This window comes from Bos javanicus, chromosome 9, assembly GCF_032452875.1.
Source record: "Bos javanicus breed banteng chromosome 9, ARS-OSU_banteng_1.0, whole genome shotgun sequence".
Classification (NCBI taxonomy): domain Eukaryota; kingdom Metazoa; phylum Chordata; class Mammalia; order Artiodactyla; family Bovidae; genus Bos; species Bos javanicus.
In genome coordinates this window covers 96,906,482-96,929,406 of record NC_083876.1, presented here as the reverse complement: position 1 = coordinate 96,929,406, position 22,925 = coordinate 96,906,482, and the positions used below count along the sequence as shown (strand labels likewise).

General features: G+C 46.5%; 1 protein-coding gene across 2 annotated transcripts in view; it reads left to right on the top strand.

Moving 5' to 3' along the window:
• Positions 1–546: 546 nt before the first annotated feature.
• Positions 547–22,925, top strand: part of AGPAT4 (1-acylglycerol-3-phosphate O-acyltransferase 4) — a 135,632-nt gene continuing 113,253 nt past the window's right edge. The window contains exon 1 of one of the 2 annotated variants that reach the window (XM_061428489.1): positions 547–793. Coding sequence is in view for 1 of the 2 variants with exons in the window: in XM_061428488.1 (XP_061284472.1) it covers positions 722–797 (76 nt within the window). In the remaining variant the exon portion in view is untranslated. Of the gene's footprint in view, positions 798–22,925 lie in introns of both variants that reach the window. The other variant, XM_061428488.1, reaches the window with a different exon arrangement.

The following is a 22,925-nucleotide window of genomic DNA, read 5'->3' as shown; positions in this document are numbered from 1 at the left end:
TTTCCCCAGTTCTTAACACCTCAGATCGCTGGAGTTTTCAGTATAATTTGGTCGAAGGTGCTTTGGGGCTCCTCAGAGTGGAATGCAATGTCCTTCCCGCACCGCGTACCAGTGAGAGGTGAGGGGGGCATTATAGAGTGCGGGTCTTTTACCAAACACAAGAGGAGGCAGTTTCCAGGTCTCAGCCCAGCCGGGGCCGGCTCGGTCCGAGCTGAGGTTGGAGGAGCCATGTCGGCACAAGGATGCAACAGGATTTGTGAGGCGCGGGCGAGAAAGAAAAAGGCCACCTAGCGGGCTTTGTTTCCGATTCTGGCAGGTTCTCCGGCCAGAGATCGAAAACGTGAAGCCTACAGAAGCACTTCCTTACATTAATTGCAAGGGGAGGGGGAGGGACTCATTTTACAGCAGCTCGTCTCTCCCTCCTTGTAACTGCTAAATTGTAGCTTTAAAAGGAAGTGACATGGGGTGGGGAGAGACGTCAGCTGAGGACCACTTTTTTTTTTTTTTTTCTTTCCCGAAGGGTCCACCCCATGGGTGGAGTCTCGCTTTTTTCTTTTCAGTGTTGGCTGTCTTACAGCGCCTGTAAACTAGTGGCAATTTCTGCACCCCAGCCTGCTCCCTTTCAGTGTCCGATCTCTAAGTCCATGTGTCCAGGGCTGCCAGAAAGGAGGGATCTGCGGTTCGTGCTGTTTGCAGGCGGCTTCACCTCTGGGCGTGGCGGATGTGTGCGCCCCTCTGTCTCTCCCTCGTTATTTCTCTCCTTGGCTGGATTTCCCTAAAACCTCTGGAAGGGGTAGGTAAGCGAGAGGAGGCGAGGAAGGCGGAGAAGGAAGTGAGGCGACCGCGGGAACGTGGAGGGGCTTTGCCGCCGCGCAAGGACCATCTCTTTGTGCTCAGCCGGGGGGAGCGTGTCTGTGCGCCTTGGGATGCCGAGCTGCTGCGCTGGGGTTCATTTCCCCACCCTTGTCCAGCCACCCTCCCCCACCCCCCTCCACCTCCCCGCCTCGGGTGAAAGAATTTTCTCTGCAATAGATGAAGCCGGTGCGAAGGTTCCTGTTACCGATCGGTCTCTTTGTGTCAGGCAACATGTTCTTCCGTCTCTGGCGTTTCTATGGCAACCACAAAAAGACTACACCAAATGCATCCCCTCTACCCATCGCTTTATTTGTGTTTGCTCCGCGTCGGTGGCTCTCCGCGCGCGGGTTCTCGCCCGGGGCTGCTCAGAGGCAGCCTGGCTTCGTGGCTACCCCTCCTCACCCCCCGTTTTGGTTTTTCCCTATTACCGGCGGGCTGGGGGAGGGGAGTTGTCAAGGAAACAGGCTTTTATACTTACGTCTTTATTTACTTAATTTTCAGCCTATGAAATTTTTTTCATCATATCTGGGAATTAGAAAAACAGTGATTTGATGTTTATGTAAGTCTTCCGTTTCTGGTCTTTCTGGAAAACCTAAACTGTTCTCAAGACGTGATGTTAAATCCGTGATCTAACTAAAGAAGTTGGGGGTGGGTGGGTAGCCCTTACTTCTTTAGTAGAGGAGATGAGATCCTGGAGAAAAGTTTTAGAGGGTGTTTGCGAATCCACTGACAGATGTGTTATTTTCTGCCCAGGTTTGCTTAAGAGTCTAAATGTTTAAAAGAGTGGTCTTTGTTCTAGTCTGAACTTACGTAGCACACCATCTAAGTTCAACAAGTATAAGTAACAATCAGGTAACTACCAGCAGGGTTCCCAGTTTTTTTGGTATCCTTCTAATAGGGATTAGAGGCTGTCCCCTCCCCTTAAGGTGAGAGTCCTCTTTTTCAAAGCTGGAAAAGAATGAACTCATCTGTGACTGTTAGTTAAGCATTCTCAGTTGGGGAAAAAAAAAGTATCTATCGTGAGTTAAGGGAGAAAGTGTCTGTGGTGTGTGTGTGATGTGTGTGATTGTGTGTGGGGTAAGCAGGGCAGGGACATCAGGGGCAAGTCAAGCCCTAAGTTAGAACTGCTCAATCTTCTTAATGTCCTCTATGGAGGGGAAAAGAGTTGATTTTCAAGACAAATATAAAACAGAGAGAAAAAAGTATCATCTACCTAGTAACAGGCAAAGTTAAATATAATTAAAATCAAGTGACCCATCTGTGGAACAGACATAGTCCAGATCGGCTTATTAACAGGTAGGAGTCAAGTTGACAGTCTTCATTCAGTGCATCTGAGATGTTTGATAACCGACACTATTCTTTTAAGGGGTGTCCTGAATTACCAAATTAGGATTTATAGAAAGGATCAACAGTAATATCACCCTTGAGTCTTAAAATTATCTGTAGTTTTGGATAAAGATGAGTGAAGGTGGCTTAGCCCTCACAATGCCTTCCGGCTAGAAAGCCTAAAGCATCACTTGGAAACCTCCCAGTACTCCCCCTCCCCTCCCCCGCCTCCCCGGGGGGAAGCAGGAAGAAGGGGTGGTTTATCCTTATCTCAACATGCTCTTTTCTATGACTTATAAAACTTATAGGGCAAGAGGTCTTAAGTATTATAGATACAAAAGTTATCTGAAAAATAGCATGGCACAAAACTAGCGGAATTCAATAAAGAGGGCAGGTTTCAAGACATAAAGCACACAAAAGTGTCGTTAAAAAATTAGATGATCGTTTTGAAAAGCCCAGGCTAATCTATATAAATAGTTGGAGTGTAGGTTTGCAAAGAGTGTGGGAAGCAGTCAGGCTCTGTTACTGTTTGCCAGCCTGAAGATGTCCTCACGGAGCTCGGACATAGATTGACCACATCAGATGGACCATGTGACCCTGCAGGATAGATGGACAGTGTGCGAGTCAAGTGTGATGCAGGCACTCCTGAGCTTCCAAATCTAGGAGTTGCACAGCAAAAAGCCTTGTAGGATGGGGTTCAAAGGAAAAGTAGCAAGAATTGTTTGTCACTTCAGCCAAAAAAAGAGAAGGAATCACTGTCCTGTAATTGGACTGAGTAGAACTTGAAAACTTGATTAACACTCTTGACCTGGGTAGGGTCAACGAAGGATCAGTGGAGTGGGTCCATGGAGCAAACACTCTTGACCTGGGGAAGGTCAATGGAGCTGTGGATGCAGAGCAAATTCGGGGTCCCCTGAGAGGCGGGATGGAGGCGATGCTGAGGAGATAACTGGTGAAGTTGGGGCTAGTCATTCACTGTCGTTGGGATTGCATGGCTCTGAACTGGACGCTGCCAAGTTTGTGAAGAAAACAGAAGTGGTGGTCTGTGGTCTCAAGTTTAAAAGTTGTCAAACCGGTGACAACGTGCGTAGGTGGGCACACAGTTGGAGAAAAGGAGGCAGGGCAAGAGAAGTGGATGCAGTAAGTCTGGGAAGAATGTTACGGGGATGTTGACGTTGAAGGTTTGAAGGAGAGGAGACAGATGTTTCTAGGGGAGGAGGCAAAGGTGTCCCAGGTAACAAGGATGGTGGTGGGTGATGGGTCCTGGGTCAAGGTTCTTGTCCGAAGCAGGGAGAAGTCCATCTTTAGTCTGGAAATGGGCCAGGTGGAGAGAACTGGTGTGGAGAGAACCGGTAGTGATTCAGGGACAGGATTTTGTTTAACTCAGAATAAGACTGGTAGAAAAAGTGAGAAAGTGTTAATCACTTGGTTGTGTCCAACTCTTTGCGACACTATAGACTGTAACCTGCCAGGTTCCTCTGTCCATGGATTTCTCCAGGCAAAAATACTGGAGAGGGTAGTCATTCCCTTCTACAGGGGATCTTCCTGGCCAAGAGATTGAACCTGGGTCTTCAGCATTGCAGGCAGATTCTTTACCATCTGAGTCCCTGTAAGTAAAATGCAGAATCCTTCCTAATCCAGTTATTGTTGAGTTGAAACTCCAAGAAGTGAAGGCTAGACTTAAATCAGACTTAAAAGAAGTGAGAAATTTGGGAAAGGAAGCCCCCACACACCCACAACATCATTCTAATAATACTAACCATTGCTGTTGCTTCCAATTGTGGGGTGCTCAAGTGAGCACTGGGCAGACTTAACTAAATTTTGTTCAATCTGCTGTATTCTGAAAAAGAGGTCTCATGGGCATGGGAATACAGTGTATTCATAGTTCTGAATGGTTTTGGACACCTCAATGTTTAAATGTAGTCAAGCCTGGCTTAAAAACCATCTACATCCCATAGAGTTTGTGCATCGCTAATTCAAGAAGCTTCGTCCCAGGGCAGAATCCATTTGTGAAGCTTTGTAACTTGGACATTTGGCTTCATGTAGGAACCAAGGAGGATCACTGCTAAGCTGGTGGGAAAGAGAAAGCTTAAATCATGAACTTGCTCTTTTCACAGTATTTATGTGCATTTATTATGCGTAAATAGCTTGTTGTTCAGACACTGTATCAGACTCTTTGCAACTCCATGGACTGTAGCACGCAAGGCTTGCCTGTCTTTCACTATCTCCCAGAGCTTGCTCAAACTCATGTCCGTTGAGTCGGTGATGCCATCCAACCATCTCATCCTCTGTCGTCCCCTTCTCCTCCTGCCTTCAATCTTTCCCAGCATCAGGGTCTTTTCTAATGAGTCCGCTCTTCGCATCAGGTGGCCAAAGTATTGGAGTTTCAGCTTTAACATCACTCCTTCCAATGAATATTCAGGACTGATCTCCTTTAGGATGGACTGGTTGGAGCTCCTTGAAGTCCAAGGGACTCTCAAGAGTCTTCTCCAACACCACAGTTCAAAAGCATCAGTTCTTCGGCGCTCAGCTTTCTTTATAGTCCAACTCTCACATCCATACGTGACTACTGGAAAAACCATAGCCTTGACTAGACGGACCTTTGTCCACAGAGTCATGTCTCTGCTTTTGAATATGCTGTCTAGGTTGATCATAACTTTCCTTCCAAGGAGTGAGCGTCTTGTAATTTAGTGATTGCAGTCACCGTCCACAGTGATTTTGGAGCCCAAGATGGTGACTCCGTTTTCCCTGAGTGCCTGAGTATCTTAAAATAAGTGCAATATTTGGGAAAGCTATGATGGAACAGTCTCTCTAACCTGTTTTCCTTTATTTTTAAAGGCTTTCTCTACAAAGATTTTCTACTTGTGTTTGTTTTTGTTCCTCCTCTGATTTGCTTTACTTCTTCCTTTAACCTTAGGTTCTACCTTTCAGTCATCACTCATTCATTCCTATATCATCCATCCATTTATTCATTCACTCAAAAATGAGATTTGTATCATGTGTCAGACATTATATATTACAGATGTGGCCATAAATAGGCAACTATTTCTTCCTTGAAGAAGCTCAGAAACTAGCAGGGGGAAAGATGGAGAAACAGTCCCTTCAACCAGCGAGTATTCATTTTATTACTATTATTAACCCATAGTTGATTTACAATATTGTGTTAGTTTCAAGTGTACAACTTCAGATTGTTTTCCATTACGGATTATTGTAAATTGAACTTATTGAAAACAGTTCCAAGGCTATACAGCAAATTCTTACTCTTTGTCTATTGTATGGAGAGCAGTGTATATCTATGAATCTCATGTTCCTAGTTTATCCCTCCTCTTCCCCTTTCCTTTTGGTAGCTATAAGTTTGTTTTCTATGCCCGTGAGTCTTGTTTCTGTTTTGTAAATAAATTGATTTGTATGATTCATTTTTTAGATTCCAGATATAAGTGATGTGATATAATATTTGTCTTTCTCTACCTGATTTACTTCACTCAGTATGATGATCTCTAGGTCTGTCGTGTTGCTGCAGATGGCAACATTTCATTCTTTTGAATGGCTGAGTAATATTCCGTTTTTCTTCTCTGATAGCTCAGTTGGTAAAGGATCCATCTGCAATGCAGGAGACCCCAGTTCGATTCCTGTGTCGGGAAGATCCGCTGGAGAAGGGATACGCTACCCACTCCAGTATTCTTGGGCTTACTTTGTGGCTCAGCTGGTAAAGAGTCCGCCTGCAATGCTGGAGACCTGGATTCGATCCCTGGGTTGGGAGGATCCCCTGGAGAAGGGAAAGGCTATCCACTCCAGTATCCTGGCCTGAAGAATGCCAATGACTGTATAGACCATGGGGTTGCAAAGAGTTGGACACGACTGAGCAACTTTCAGTTCACATATATATACACGCACACATACATACAGGGACAGGGACTGGGATGGATTGAAGGCAGGAAGAGAAGGGAACGACAGAGGATGAGATGGTTGGATGGCATCACCGACTTGATGGACATGAGTTTGAGCAGGCTCTGGGAGTTGGTGGTAGACAGGGAAACCTGGCGTGCTGCAGTCCATGGGGTAGCAAAGAGTTGGACACGACTGAGCGACTGAACTGATACATACAGGGGGTATTGTTTTTGATTTAAGCATTTATTGGCTAATGGCACCAGATGTTTCTTTCATTGAACAGTTCTATACATAGACTGTTCTGGGCAGAGAGGTAGAGTGCTTAGCAGTTGACTGTTCATCTTATAATTTTCTTGTGTCTTCCTCACTGGTTGGGCATATGTCTGATGTCAGTAAACATTTGTTGGCTAACTAAACGGGAGAAGCGAGGTTTTGACCCTGCAGACACAGAGATACAATGTGCAGCAGGCTTGTAAATTCTCTTTCTGCAAAGCACAAGCTGAGTGAGATCACCTCTCAAAGTTCCCTCGGAGTGAGTTCCTTGTAGACTTCCATGGGACTACGGCTCCCTCCAGATGGACTCAAGATAGGACATTTTTAAAGGACAAGCTCCCAACTGCATTGAAATTATATGCTCATCACTTTACTAGATAATCCCTGGTCATTAGATTTCCCATAAGGCGTGGCAAACCTGTCTCTCATTCTACAAAAGTAAGTGGGTTTCAACACCTTAAATCCAAATATCCCCAATACATTATGTTAAATAAGTATTTAAACTTGTTGCAGCGCTTCCTGTTTGTATTTCCTGCTGTCATGGAGCTCCTCTCAGCAGGATTGTTTGGCCCCTTGTAATTTCTACCTTCAGCAGGAAATTATATGGGCAGCCTAACACAGTTCATCCGGAACACCCCCTCCGGTGCCGCCTGACCTTCAGAGCGAACACTTAGCAGATCCCCCTTCTTTGTTATTCTGATTGCAGATGAGGTCAGCTTCTCCCTTTGGCAGGAAGTTGTTCCAGATAACTGGTCGGCAGAGGTCTCTTCCCTCTGACCTTGGGTCATACCGAATGGCTGTTTCATGGTCATTTCTACGTAGGAGCCACAGGAGAAGAGGCACATTGTGACCTTTGCGGTCGGAAGGACACTTCCTGACACTGAACTTCCTGCAGGAGATTATTCCTTAGTCTGGGGGCTGAAGGGTAACCTACAGAAGCGGTCAGAGACGCTGAGGTGACCCGCCAACCTGTAGGGTGTATGTGAGAATCATAGCAGCCCACCTGGCTGAGGGCACCTCGTGGGCTAGTCAGTTACACAGACCTCACACTTCGTCATTCCCTTTATCCTCGTAAGAAACAGAGCAGGGCAAAACTGTTACCACTGTCCGTCTTATAGAGAGAGTAAAGATGAGAGCATGTTGGTTACCACTCTCCATCTTATAGAGAGAAAGTAAAGATGAGAGCATGTTGCTCACCTAGCATCCTAATAAGTAACCGAAACAGAACTGAGATTGGACTCAAGACTATGGTACCGCTCTTCCCGCCAATCCCCCATTTCAGTGGCATCATGTTCTTGCATCTGTGCTCAGGCCCAGCCCAGTGCCTGGGATGCACACACACACTGTTCCTGCAGTTCTCAACAGCTCTCTATCGTGTGGACCTTCCCTTGCATGCCTTTCATCCTAGGTTTTAGGAGCTGCAGAAATTCTGGAAGAGTAGTAATTTAGAACTTGAGGTGGGAGGGAACTTATAGCAGTACTTCTAAGACAAGCTACTTTAATAGTTTTCAGGGAGCTTTGTTGTTTTGTTGTGGTTTAGCCATAGAGGTGGTTAAAGGAGAAAAGGAAAGATATACGCATCTGAACGCAGAGTTCCAAAGAATAGCAAGGAGACATAAGAAACCTTCCTCAGTGATCAATGCAAAGAAATAGAGGAAAACAATAGAATGGGAAAGACTAGAGATCTCTTCAAGAAAATTAGAGACACCAAGGGAACATTTCATGCAAAGATGGGTACAATGAAGGACAGAAATGGTGTGGACCTAACAGAAGCAGACGATATTAAGAAGAGGTGGCAGGAATACACAGAAGAACTGTACAAAAAAGATCTTCATGTCCCATATAACCATGATGGTGTGATCACTGACCTAGAGCCAGACATCCTGGAATCTGAAGTCAAGCGGGCCTTAGGAAGCATCACTACAAACAAAGCTAGTGAAGGTGATGGAATCCAGTTGAGCTATTTCAAATCCTAAAAGATGATGCTGTGAAAATGCTGCACTCAATATGCCAGCAAATTTGGAACACTCAGCAGTGGCCACAGGACTGGAAAAGGTCCATTTTCATTCCAATCCCTAAGAAAGGCAATGCCAAAGAACGTTCAAACTGTTGCACAATTGCCCTTATCTCACCCAATAGCAAAAAAATTTATTTATTTTTAATTGAAGGATAATTGCTTTATCAGATCAGATCAGATCAGATAGATCAGTTGCTCAGTCGTGTCCAACTCTTTGCGACCCCATGAATCGAAGCACGCCAGGCCTCCCTGTCTCTCACCAACTCCTGGAGTTCACTCAGACTCACGTCCATCAAGTCAGTGATGCCATCCAGCCATCTCATCCTCTGTTGTCCCCTTCTCCTCCTGCCCCCAATCCCTCCCAGCATCAGAGTCTTTTCCAATGAGTCAACTCTTCACATGAGGTGCCCAGAGTACTGGAGTTTCAGCTTTAGCATCATTCCTTCCAAAGAAATCGCAGGGCTGATCTCCTTCAGAATGGACTGGTTGGATCTCCTTGCAGTCCAAGGGGCTTTATAGTAGTTCACAATAGTGCAAAATTCTCCAAGCGAGGTTTCAATAGTATGTGAACCAAGAACTTCCAGATGTTCAAGCTGGATGTAGAAAAGGAAGAGGAACCAGAGAACAAATTGCCAACATCAGTTGGATCATCGAAAAACCAAGAGAGTTCCAGAAAAACATCTACTTCTGCTTTATTGACTATGCTAAAGCCTTTGACTGTATGGATCACAGCAAACTGTGGAAAATTCTGAAAGAGATGGGAATACCAGACCACCTGACCTGCCTCTTGAGAAACCTGTATGCAAGTCAGGAAACAACAGTTAGAACTGGGCATGGAACAACAGACTGGTTCCAAATAGGGAAAGGAGTACGTCAAGGCTGTATATTGTCACCCTGTTTATTTAACTTATGTGCAGAGTACATCATGAGAAACACTGGGCTGGAAGAAGCACAAGCTGAAATCAAGATTGCTGGAAGAAATATCAATAATCTCACATATGCAGATGATACCACCCTTATGGCAGAAAGCCAAGAGGAACTAAGAGCCTCTTGACGAAAGTGAAAGAGGAGAGTGAAAAACTGGCTTAAAACTCAGCATTAAAAAAATTAAGATCATGGCATCCGATCCCATCACTTCATGCCAAATAGATGGGGAAACAATGGAAGCAGTGTCAGACTTTATTTTTGGGGGCTCCAAAATCACTGCAGATGGTGATTGTAGCCATGAAATTAAAAGATGCTTGCTCCTTGGAAAAAAAGCTATAACCAACCTAGACAGCATATTAAAAAGCAGAGATTTTATTTACTTTGCCAACAAAAATCTGTTTAGTCAAAGCTATGGTTTTTCCAGTAGTCATGTATGGATGTGAAGGTTGGACCATAAAGAAAGGTGAGCACCAAACAATTGATGCTTCTCAACTGTGGTTTTGGAGAAGACTCTTGAGAGTCCCTTGGACTGCAAGGAGATCAAACCAGTCCATCATAAAGGAGATGAGTCCTGATTATTCATTGGAAGCACTCATGCTGAAACTGACACTGCAATCCTTTGGCCACCTGATGTGAAGAGCCGACTCATTGGAAAAGCCCCTGATGCTGGGAAAGACTGAAGGCAGGAGGAGAAGGGGACGACAGAGGATTAGATGGTTAGATGACATCACCGACTCAATGGACATGAGTTTGAGCAAGCTCTGGGAGTGTGATGGACAGGGAAGCCTGGCGTGCTGCAGTCCATGGGGTCGCAAAGAGTCAGACATGACTGAGCAACTGAACTGACTGACTGAGGGAGCTTTCTTGTTTTGTTGTGGTTTAGCCACAGAGATGGTACAGTGGAGGAAGGGAACAGGCCCTATGATTAAAATATCTGAGTGACAGTGCAGTTCATACTTTAAATATGAACTGTGCTCAGAACCAGTTTAAAAATTTTTTTATACATGACTGAACTGAACTCAACATATAATCAGCTTAAGCATTATTATTATTATAAATGTGTTTATTTATTTAGTTGTGGCTAGCAGAATCTTTTAATTGTGGCACATGGGATCTAGTTTCCTGACCAGGGATGGAACCTGGGTCCCTGCATTGGGAGAGGTGAGTCTGAACCAGTGGACCACCAAGGAAGTCTAAATATTATTAACTTATTCATTTTTAATGGAAGGATAATTGCTTTACAATATACTGTTGGTTTCTGCCATACATCAACATGAATCAGCCATAGAACTCCAGTGTTCTTGCCTGGAGAATCCCAGGGACGGGGGAGCCTGGTGGGCTGCCGTATATGGGGTCGCACAGAGTCGGACACGACTGAGCGACTTCGCTTTCACTTTTCACTTTCATGCATTGGAGAAGGAAATGGCAGCCCACTCCAGTGTTCTTGCTGGAGAATCCCAGGGACGGGGGAGCCTGGTGGGCTGCCGTCTATGGGGTCGCACAGAGTCGGACACAACTGAAGCGACTTAGCAGCAGCAGCAGACATATGTCTCCTCCCTCTTGAACCTCCGTCCCAACTCCCACCCCATTCCACCCCTCTGGATTGTCAGAGCCCTGGTTTGAGCTCCTGGCATTATTCTCAATGGTGAATAACTGAGAGCATCTCCTCTAAGATGAGGAACAAAGACGAGGGCTCCCACTTTCGCCACTATCATTCCACAGAATTCTGGAAGTCATAGGTATGGCAGTCAGAGAAGAAAAAGAAATAAAAGGAATCCAGATTGGAAAAGAAGTAAATCTCTCTTTGCAGGTGACATGACACTATACATAGAAAACCCTAAAGATAGTATCAGAATCAATTTTTAATCAAGAATTAAACTTTGCCACGAAGTTGCTCTTAAAATACCTGCTATGCCTGCCCTCGGTGATTCCCAAGGCTGTGGGTAGATGGAGTCAGCTCTTCTTATCTGTTTTTGATTGTCAACAAATCTATTAGCGAGTCTAAAGGCAGAGAATTATCTGCAAAGATACTGCCAGCGCTTATCTTGGACAATGAGAATGAGAGAAATGAATTGAGTGAAGGTTGGTCTTTTTCCCATCTCCCTCCTGAGCTGTCCCCTCTCTGTGGGCAGAGGTTAACCCAGGCTGATGAAATTTTAAAGAGTCTGTCCTTCCCTAGCGCTTCCTCCCAGGATGCAGAAGCCGTCCACACACCAGCAAAAGCAACATCTGAAACCTCTACTGGGCACCTGCTCGTTCCTCCCCTTCCCTCTCTCTTACTGGAAAGATTGATGGGAAAGACTGATGCTGGGAAAGCTTGAAGCAGGAGGAGAAGGGGGCGACAGAAGATGAGATGGTGGGATGGCATCACCGACTCAATGGACATGAGTTTGAGTAAACTTCAGGAGATGGTGATGGACAGGGAGGCCTGGCGTGCTGCAGCCCATGGGGTCGCAGAGTCGGACACGATGAGTAACTAGATTGTCTAGAGCACTGGTTTGAGCTCCCTGTCATTATTCTCCATGGTGAACGACAGCATCTCCTCATGGTTGAGGTTGAAAACAAAAACAACCTCTCCTGCTGTGGGGAAGAGTAAGCTGAAAGGAGGTGTGGTGAGCAGCTGCCTTCCCAAATGTTATCAGTCTTTGAGGCCCATCTCCAGAATCTCTTGCTGTGTTATCCTGACCTTCTTACTTAATCACATTACTGCTTCATAGCAGTCGCTCTTTTCAGTTCAGTTCAGTTTCAGTCGTGTCCGACTCTTTGCGACCCCATGAATCGCAGCACGCCAGGCCTCCCTGTCCATCACCAACTCCGGAGTTCACTCAAACTCATTCCATCTAGTCGGTGATGCCATCCAGCCATCTCATCCTCTGTCGACCCCTTCTCCTCCTGCCCCCAATCCCTCCCAGCATCAGGGTCTTTTCCAATGAGTCAACTCTTCGCATCAGGTAGCCAAAGTATTGGAGTTTCAGCTTTAGGATCAGTCCTTCCAAGGAACACCCAGGACTGATCTCCTTCAGGATGGATTGGTTGGATCTCCTTGCAGTCCAAGGGACTCTCAAGAGTCTTCTCCAACACCACAGTTCAAAAGCCTCAATTCTTCAGTGCTCAGCTTTCTTCACAGTCCAACTCTCACATCCATACATGACCACTGGAAAAACCATAGCCTTGACTAGACGGACCTTTGTTGGCAAAGTAATGTCTCTGCTTTTGAATATACTATCTAGGTTGGTCATAACTTTCCTTCCAAGGAGTAAGCGTCTTTTAATTTCATGGCTGCAATCACCATCTGCAGTGATTCTGGAGCCCAAAAAAATTAAGTCTGACACTGTTTCCACTGTTTCTCCATCTATTTCCCATGAAGTGATGGGACCAGATGCCATAATCTTCATTTTCTGAATGTTGAGCTTTAAGCCAACTTTTTCACTCTCCTCCTTCACTTTCATCAAGAGGCTTTTGAGTTCCTCTTCACTTTCTGCCATAAGGGTGGTGTCATCTGCATATCTGAGGTTATTGATATTTCTCCCGGCAATCTTGATTCCAGCTTGTGCTTCTTCCAGCCCAGCGTTTCTCGTGATGTACTCTGCATATAAGTTAAATAAGCAGGGTGACAACATACAGCCTTGACGTACTCCTTTCCCTATTTGGAACCAGTCTGTTGTTCCATGCCCAGTTCTAACTGTTGTTTCCTGACCTGCATACAGGTTTCTCAAGAGGCAGATCAGGTGGTCTGGTATTCCCATCTCTCAGAATTTTCCACAGTTTGTTGGGATCCACACAGCCAAAGGCTTTGGTGTAGTCAATAAAGCAGAAATAGATGTTTTTCTGGAACTCTCTTGCTTTTTCCATGATCCAGCGGATGTTGGCAATTTGATCTCTGGTTCCTCTGCCCTTTCTAAAACTGGCTTGAACATCTGGAAGTTCACAGTTCATGTATTGCTGAAGCCTGGCTTAGAGAATTTTGAGCATTACTTTACTAGCGTGTGGGATGAGTGCAATTGTGTGGTAGTTTGAGCATTCTTTGGCATTGCCTTTCTTTGGAATTAGAATGAAAATGGACCTTTTCCAGTCCTGTGGCCACTGCTGAGTGTTCCAAATTTGCTGGCATATCGAGTGCAGCACTTTCACAGCATCATCTTTCAGGATTTGAAATAGCTCAGCTGGAATTCCATAACCTCCACTAGCTTTGTTCATAGTGATGCTTTCTAAGGCCCACTTTACTTCACATTCCAGAATGTCTGGCTCTAGGTCAGTGATCACACCATTGTGATTATCTGGGTCGTGAAAATCTTTTTTGTACAGTTCTGTGTATTCTTGCCATCTTTTCTTAATATCTTCTGCTTCTGTTAGGTCCACACCATTTCTGTCCTTTATCGAGCCCATCTTTGCATGAAATGTTCCCTTGATATCTCTAATTTTCTTGAAGAGATCTCTAGTCTTTCCCATTCTGTTGTTTTTCTCTATTTCTTTGCATTGATCACTGAGGAAGGTTTTCTTATCTCTCCTTGCTATTCTTTGGAACTTTGCATTCAGATGCTTATATCTTTCCTTTTCTCCTTTGCTTTTTGCTTCTCTTCTTTTCAGTGCTATTTGTAAGGCCTCCTCAGACAGCCATTTTGCTTTTTTGCATGTCTTTTCCTTGGGGATGGTCTTGATCCCTGTCTCCTGTACAATGTCACGAACCTCATTCCATAGTTCATCAGGCACTCTGTCTATCAGATCTAGGCCCTTAAATCTATTTCTCACTTCCACTGTATAATCATAAGGGATTTGATTTAGGTCATACCTGAATGGTCTAGTGGTTTTCCCTACTTTCTTCAATTTCAGTCTGAATTTGGCAATAAGGAGTTCATGATCTGAGCCACAGTCAGCTCCCGGTCTTGTTTTTGCTGACTGTATAGAGCTTCTCCATCTTTGGCTGCAAAGAATATAATCAATCTGATTTCGGTGTTGATCATCTGGTGATGTCCATGTGTAGAGTCTTCTCTTGTGTTGTTGGAAGAGGGTGTTTGCTATGACCAGTGCATTCTCTTGGCAAAACTCTATTAGCCTTTGCCCTGCTTCATTCCCTACTCCAAGGCCAAATTTGCCTGTTACTCCAGGTGTTTCTTGACTTCCTACTTTTGCATTCCAGGCCCCTATAATGAAATATTTTTTGGGTTTAGTTCTAAAAGGTCTTGTAGGCCTTCATAGAACTGTTCAACTTCAGCTTCTTCAGCGTTACAGGTTGGGGCATAGACTTGGAATACTGTGATATTGAATGGTTTGCCTTGGAAACGAACAGAGATCATTCTGTCATTTTTGAGATTGCATCCAAGTACTGCATTTTGGACTCTTTTGATCATGATGGCTACTCCATTTCTTCTAAGGGATTCCTGCCTACAGTAGTAGATATAATGGTCATCTGAGTTAAATTCACCCATTCCAGCCCATTTTAGTTCGCTGATTCCTAGAATGTCGACGTTCATGCTTGGCATCTCCTTTTTGACCACTTCCAATTTGCCTTGATTCATGGGCCTGACATTCCAGGTTCCTATGCAATATTGCTCTTTACAGAATCGGACCTTGCTTCTATCACCAGTCACGTCCACAGCTGGGTATTGTTTTTGCTTTGGCTCCATCCCTTCATTCTTTCTGGAGTTATTTCTCCACTGATCTCCAGTAGAATATTGGGCACCTACTGACCTGGGGAGTTCCTCTTTCAGTATCCTATCATTTTGCCTTTTCATACTGTTCATGGGGTTCTCAAGGCAAGAATACTGAAATGGTTTGCCATTCCCTTCTCCAGTGGACCACATTCTGTCAGACCTCTCCACCATGACCCGCCCATCTTGGGTGGCCCCACGGGCATGGCTTAGTTTCATTGAGTTAGACAAGGCTGTGGTCCTAGTGTGATTAGATTGACTAGTTTTCTGTGAGCATGGTTTTAGTGTGTCTGCCCTCTGATGCCCTCTTGCAACACCCACCGTCATATTTGGGTTTCTCTTACCTCTTTTCAGATGTTGTTATGTTATAGGCAATTCATTGCAGTTCCATTGCCGGTGAATTTGAGGCTCTTTCTTTGTTGTGAAGGAATTCAGAGACAAAGCAGGGAGGTTAAGAGAAGAAAGGGAGAGTTTATTTTAAGGAGGATCCACTCTCCCTCTGAGAGCTGACCGGTGAGGAGCTGCTACACCAGGTGTCTTTGGGAAGCGGATTATGAGGGGTGTTCACATGAAGGGGGTGGAAGTCACTGGGGAGGGAGGAGGGATTTTATTCCCGCGTGATCAGAAGTGTCGTGGCCTCGGTGTTCGACTAGTTCTTATCGGAAGGCTCTCTTACTGTAATACCACACTGAACAAAAAGCTTTTGGACTCAAGATATTCTGGCCTCTCCCCACCTTTCTTTGCCTGCTACTGGGACCCTTATCACCGAAAATGTGTGGTTTATCAGTCTGAAGGTTTCTGCTTTCCTCTGTCTGCTTATGGACCGCTGCTGTTTACAAGATGCATGATTTCCTGCCACCTGGCCCCTGCCCCTATTTCTCTGCTCATACCTAGCTCCCTGCCTGCGGTAGCAGTTCTAGCCTTGTGACCGCACTGGGGGCTTCTCATCAAAGTTTCTAGCGCCGACTGAGTGGATGCCGTAGCCTAGAGAAAGAGGTGGGCACAAGAGACCTGGGATTAGACTTGCCTAATCTGAGGCCTTCCAGCCAGGTCCTCCCAGCTTGAGTTCTTCATCGCAGCAAAAGAGGCAAAAGTCACCAACTCAACGGACATGAGTTTGAGCAAAGTCTGGAAGACAATGAAGGACGGGGAGGCCTGGCCCGCTGCAGTCCGTGGGGTCACAAAGAGTTGGACGTGACTGAATAACTGAACACATACGCTTCATCTCAGCACTGTTGACGTTTTTGGCCAACCTGTGCCTTGTAGGATGTTCAGCAGCGTTCCTGGCCTCCACCCTCTAGCTGCTGCCCCTTCACTAGTTGTGACAGCCGGAAATGCCCCAGACTTTGCCAGATGTCCCCTGGAGGGGTGAAGGCACCTGCAGTTAAGAACCACTGCTTTAGGAAGTTCCCACATTTGACCCACATGGTTGACTTCCCAGTGCAAGCATTCCTGCCCCTCCGGGCTAACCTGTACTTCCCAGGTTTACCAGGATGAGTCCAAACAGAGGTGCAATTCATTCACTGAAATTAACAGATATGAATTGGAAAATAATAATAGAATAGTGAAAGGCTTCCCTGGTGGCAGAGTTCGCCTGCCAATGCAGGAGACACGGGTTTTATCCCTTGGTTGGGAAGATCCCCTGGGGGAGGAAATGGCAACCCACTCCAGTATTCTTGCCTGGAGAATCCCATGGGCGGAGGAGCCTGGCGGGCTACAGTCCTTGGGGTCGCAAGAGTCAGACATGACTGAGTGCACATGCACGCCAAGTAAGAGGCAGCCGAGTAGCTGGAAGTATTCCAGGTTTACTGTCTTTTCTCTGACACAACCAGCAGAGTCAGCTTGTAATCCCAGGCTGCCTGGAGGCAGCTGGGTGGGGCTGGGTGGGCCGATAGCACTTCTCAGAACTCTGTGTAGGGAGATCCTAGGGCTTCCCTGGTGGTTCAGAAAATAAAGAATCTTCCCGCAATACAGGAGACCCGGGTTCAATCCCTGTTTCAGGAAGATCCTCTAGAGAAGGAAACGGCAACCTACGCCAGTACTGGGAAATCCCACAGACAGAGCTGCCTGGTGGGTGACAGTCCATGGGCTTGCAAATAGCGACCTTAGTGACTAACACACAGCCCTGGGCTGGGTGGCCTGAACTCTGTGTGGGATGGATTAATGTATCTGTAGAAAGAATTTTGAGCTGCTCAGCATAAGTGAGCTGACCTCTGCTGGGATCTGCCCTTTTGCCTCATTTCCTGGGACTTCAGATGCTCCACGCCCTGGTCTCTCTAGCGATCCCTGCTCTCTGAGCACCCTCAGTGGCAGTGGGTGTTTCAAACCCCTTCCGTCCTTCTAGTCTTTGGTCTCTGGCCTCCCCCAGGATTGGAGACCACCGTCCCTGCCCCTCCCAGACCTGCCCTGCTTCAGGTAAGGCCCGCTCCCCAGCCCCACGCCTGGGGCTCACGAGGTGTCCGGTCACTACCCTGTCACTTGTGTCTGCCCTTCTCCCTCCTCCCCTCTGGGACCAGAAAGATGGACGGGAGTTGCGGGGGGGAGTCTTACTCCCGCACCCCCAGGCAATTCCAGAATCGTCCTGAATCCACGTGTCCAGCCTGCTGTGGGCGGGGGGCTGCGGGTGCACAGAGGCACCAGACAGGGTCACTGCCTGGAGGACAAGACAGAAAGCCAAGTGGGTCGTTGTTAACACTGGCAGGAGGGTGGGAACACAGAAAGGGGAGCCCCTGACCACCCTCCCCACCCCGGCCTGGGGCCTCAGGAATGCTTCCTGGAGAAGTCTAGAACCCCTCCATCAGGTCTGGGGAGTGGGGTGCTAGTGCTTGGGTGCTCCACTTGCAGGAGGCAGGTTGTGAATCAGAAGTGACCTGTCATGAGAGGAGCGTTCCGTGTGGGGTAGTGTGCGGACTGCGAGGTGGGGTCACCACGTCCCTTGGACCCTGAACTGATCTGGGCGGGAGCAGGCAGGGAGGGCCCGCTCAGGCCCCAGGTGGAGGCCAGGCCTGGGTGGGGGATACAGAAGGAGCTGGGCTCCGAATGGTGGGACACGGAGCCCCAGGGTTTTGCAAAGGGTTGTGCAGAGAGCTGTTGCTATGGGGCTTTGTCAGTTCCAGAGAGTTTTGTCCTCTGATCTTGGTGTGGGGCTCCACCCCGTGGGTATAGGGCTCCACAAGGGCCTTTGACACTCTGAGATAGCAAACGCAGTAGGAAACCTTTCCTGGAATGCTCTTCTCGAAGGCCTCTTCTATTTTGTCTTCTAATGTAGTCATTTATGCGCCTTAATAATCCTTGGTTGAGTGCTGTGTGCTCCGCCTGCCTGATCACATTTCATCCTTTATCCAGTCTCGTGGATTGTGAACTCGTCTCTGGTCCGACTTGAAATCGAAGCACAGATTGGTTAACTGGTTTTCCTGAGTCAAAGAGCCAGGAATCGCTGTTGGTAGAGCAAACACTGTGACTTTTGATCTACAAATAATTAAAAAGCATCGCGTTTACCTGTGTAATGGATTCTTTCCCCCCAAGTTTCCTGGATCTTTTTTGTGGGGAAAGGGTTTTCACAGCATCTTGATGTGCAGAAATTCCTCTTCACCTCCCAAATCAGGAGGAAATTTAAGAAGTTACTAGAGACTGGACAATATAATGAAGACAGTATAATCTCAGGTCACTGAGATCATTATCTGACCTCCATTTCTAGAGGAATAAGAGGGCTAACATTTAAGGGAAATGTTTCTAGGGGCATAAGAGGGCTAATGTTTAGGGGAAACAGAGCCAGGAGCACAGAGAGATTTCAGATGTGCCTGATTATTTTAATTATTTATATTGGTTCCAATTTTAGCCAGGTTGGCACTTCCTTCCCTCTTTCTCCCACTCCTTCTGTGTTCTGAAAAGGCTGAAACTGTGATTTGTCTTTTAGAACAGTCTGGTTTCAAAAGCTTCTCTCCGGCTGACTCCCCAAAGGAGATGGACCTTCTCGAGTGTGTGCTTTGCAAAGCGAGGAGTTTGCTGTGTCCTGTGGGTGCTGGGCAGGCCTTGAGCCGTCCTAATTTTTTCTAATAGCCTAATTTTCCCCCTAATAACCCCATGACCTAACCCTGCCTGCCTCTGGGCAGGGAGAGGATTATCCTGGCAGTCAAGGTGTCCTGCCCTTGTTGAAGGCCCCAGGAACGTTTCATTAGTGAGAGTCTGGAAACCGTCTGCCCCCTTCTCTAGGCACTCTCTGCTGGGTCCTGGGGGCTCTTTAGGATCACGGCGGGTGGCATGGCATAAGTGGGGGGGCAGGGCTAGGTCCAGAGCCCAGGTCTGGCCCAAGCTGCAGCCACCTGCTTACTCTCTGTGGAACCCTGGGCTCCTTGAAACCAGGGGCTGTCTGGGTCTGTGCTGTGCCCTGGCAGTGGGAAGTGGGCTGGCACACCCTGGGCTCCCATTTCTTGGTCTCGTCCTGGAGGAATCCAGGGAAGATGCAGATTCTTCAGCTGCCACATCCTGGCCATCTGTGTCCTGTGCCAGCTGCTGGGCAAACGCGGTCCAGCTCACTCAAGCATCTGTGTTGCCAGAAGGTCCCAGGAATGGAGATTTAAGAAAGGAAACAAACACGGACATGCCGTGATCTAACGCAAAATTTATGTAACCTTTTTAAAGACAAAATGAAGACTTTTCAGGCCGGGTTGTTTGGATGGCATTAGGCCATTGCTCCCAGACCCTTCAGAATTAGTTTCCTCTGCTGAAGGGACTATTTCTGTGTATTTCTGTGGACATATTTTTGTTTTTTTGTAAAGAAGATAGAGGTGGGGTATTTTTTTGGTTGTTATTAATGTATTTCCAACCAGTCCACCCTAAAGGAAATCAGTCCTGAATATTCGTTGGAAGGACTGATGCTGAAGCTGAAGCTGAAGCTGAAGCTCCAGTACTTTGGCCACCTGATGGGAAGAACTGACTCATTGGAAAAGACCCTGATGCTGGGAAAGATTGAAGACGGGAGGAAAAGGGGACGATAAGGGATGAGATGGCTGGATGGCATCACCGACTCGATGGACATGAGTTTGAGGAAGCTCCGGGAGCTGGTGATGGACAGGGAGGCCTGGCGTGCTGCGGTTCATGGGGTCTCAGAGTCGGACACGACTGAGCGACTGCACTGACTGCTGGTGGCTGCCCTGGGTCTTCGTTGTTTCTCAGGCTGTGGTGGGGGGGGCTACTCTGCTGTGGTGCTCGGGCTCCTCACCACGCTGGCTTCTGTTGTTGAGAACACAGGCTCTGGGCACATGGGCACCAGCAGTCGTGGAGCACAGACTTAGTTGCCCTGTGCACTGTGGGATCTTCCCAGACCGGGGATTGAACCTATGTCCCCTGGATTGGCAGGCGGACTCTTATCCACTGCACCACCAGGGAAGCCTTGTGGACATTTTTGAGAGGACAGCTGAGCTGGATGACTTTCTTCCCCTCCCTCCTGCCCCCAGTGCTGAGTCTTGGGGACGGGGTGGGATGGGGCCGGCCTGAGTCCTGCCCGAGAAGTTGCCCTCCTGACTGTTTTCTCCTCTGTGTCTGCTGCAGACAGGCGGGCTGATGGAAGTGTGCTTGGGTCTTTCCCTTTGTCTCTGATCACCCTGTGGCTCCTCCCTCCCTTGTTACTGGAATAGTCTCTTCTCTGGAGGAGCCCGGCCCTACTTTTTTCTTTCAGATCTCTCTTCTTCTCCCAATACCTCGGCTATCTCTTGGATAAGGAATCAACTCTTACTGCTGGCTAGTATCTGTTATCTTATCACCATTTTGTGGTATTATAGTAAGTTATGGGAGTAGGGTATCTCTTCACGGCTGCTCCAGCAAAGCACAGCCATTGCTCTTTACCTTGGACAAGGGGTATCTCCTCACCGCCGCCCTTCCTGACCTTCAACGTGGGATAGCTCCTCCTTTTCATTATAGGGGACTGGAATGCAAAAGCAGAAAGTCAAGAAACACCTGGAGTAACAGGCAAATTTGGCCTTGGAATACAGAATGAAGCAGGGCAAAGACGAATAGCGTTTTGCCAAGAAAATGCACTGGTCATAACAAACACCCTCTTCCAACAACACAAGAGAAGACTCTATACGTGGACATCACCAGATGGTCAACACCGAAATCAGATTGATTACATTCTTTGCAGCCAAAGATGGAGAAGCTCTATACAGTCAGCAAAAACAAGACCAGGAGCTGACTGTGGCTCAGACCATGAACTCCTTATTGCCAAATTCAGACTGAAATTGAAGAAAGTAGGGAAAACCACTAGACCATTCAGGTATGACCCAAATCAAATCCCTTATGATTATACAGTGGAAGTGAGAAATAGATTTAAGGGCCTAGATCTGATAGATAGAGTGCCTGATGAACTATGGAATGAGGTTTGTGACATTGTACAGGAGATAGGGATCAAGACCATCCCCCATGGAAAAGAAATGCAAAAAAAGCAAAATGGCTGTCTGGGGAGGCCTTACAAATAGCTGTGAAAAGAAGAGAAGCGAAAAGCAAAGGAGAAAAGGCAAGATATAAACATCTGAATGCAGAGTTCCAAAGAATAGCAAGAAGAGATAAGAAAGCCTTCTTCAGCGATCAATGCAAAGAAATAGAGGAAAACAACAGAATGGGAAAGACTAGAGATCTCTTCAAGAAAATCAGAGATACCAAAGGAACATTTCATGCAAAGATGGGCTCGATAAAGGACAGAAATGGTGTGGACCTAACAGAAGCAGAAGATATTAAGAAAAGATGGCAAGAATACACAGAAGAACTGTACAAAAAAGATTTTCACAACCCAGATAATCACGATGGTGTGATCACTGACCTAGAGCCAGACATCCTGGAATGTGAAGTCAAGTGGGGCTTAGAAAGCATCACTACAAACAAAGCTAGTGGAGGTGATGGAATTCCAGTTGAGCTATTCCAAATCCTGAAAGATGATGCTGTGAAAGTGCTGCACTCAATATGCCAGCAAATTTGGAACACTCAGCAGTGGCCACAGGACTGAAAAAGGTCAGTTTTCATTCCAATCCCAAAGAAAGGCAATGCCAAAGAATGCTCAAACTACTGCACAATTGCACTCATCTCACACACTAGTAAAGTAATGCTCAAAATTCTCCAAACCAGGCTTAAGCAACATGTGAACCGTGAACTTCCTGATGTTCAAGCTGGTTTTTGAAAAGGCAGAGGAACCAGAGATCAAATTGCCAACATCCGCTGGATCATGGAAAAAGCAAGAGAGTTCCAGAAAAACATCTATTTCTGCTTTATTGATTATGCCAAAGCCTTTGACTGTGTGGATCACAATAAACTGTGGAAAATTCTTAAAGAGATGGGAATACCAGACCACCTGATCTGCCTCTTGAGAAATTTGTATGCAGGTCAGGAAGCAACAGTTAGAACTGGGCATGGAACAACAGACTGGTTCCAAATAGGGAAAGGAGTTCGTCAAGGCTGTATATTGTCACCCTGTTTATTTAACTTCTATGCAGAGTACATCATGAGAAACGCTGGACTGGAAAAAACACAAGCTGGAATCAAGATTTCCGGGAGAAATGTCAATAACCTCAGATATGCATATGACACCACCCTTATGGCAGAAAGTGAAGAGGAACTCAAAAGCCTCTTGATGAAAGTGAAAGTGGAGAGTAAAAAAGTTGGCTTAAAGCTCAACATTCAGAAAACAAAGATCATGGCACCCGGTCCCATCACTTCATGGGAAATAGATGGGGAAACAGTGGAAACAGTGTCAGACTTTATTTTTGGGGGCTCCAAAATCACTGCAGATGGTGACTGCAGCCATGAAATTAAAAGACGCTTACTCCTGGGAAGCAAAGTTATGACCAACCTAGATAGCATATTCAAAAGCAGAGACATTACTTTGCCAACAAAAGTTCGTCTAGTCAAGGCTATGGTTTTTCCAGTGGTCATGTATGGATGTGAGAGTTGGACTGTGAAGAAGGCTGAGCGCCAAAGAATTGATGCTTTTGAACTGTGGTGTT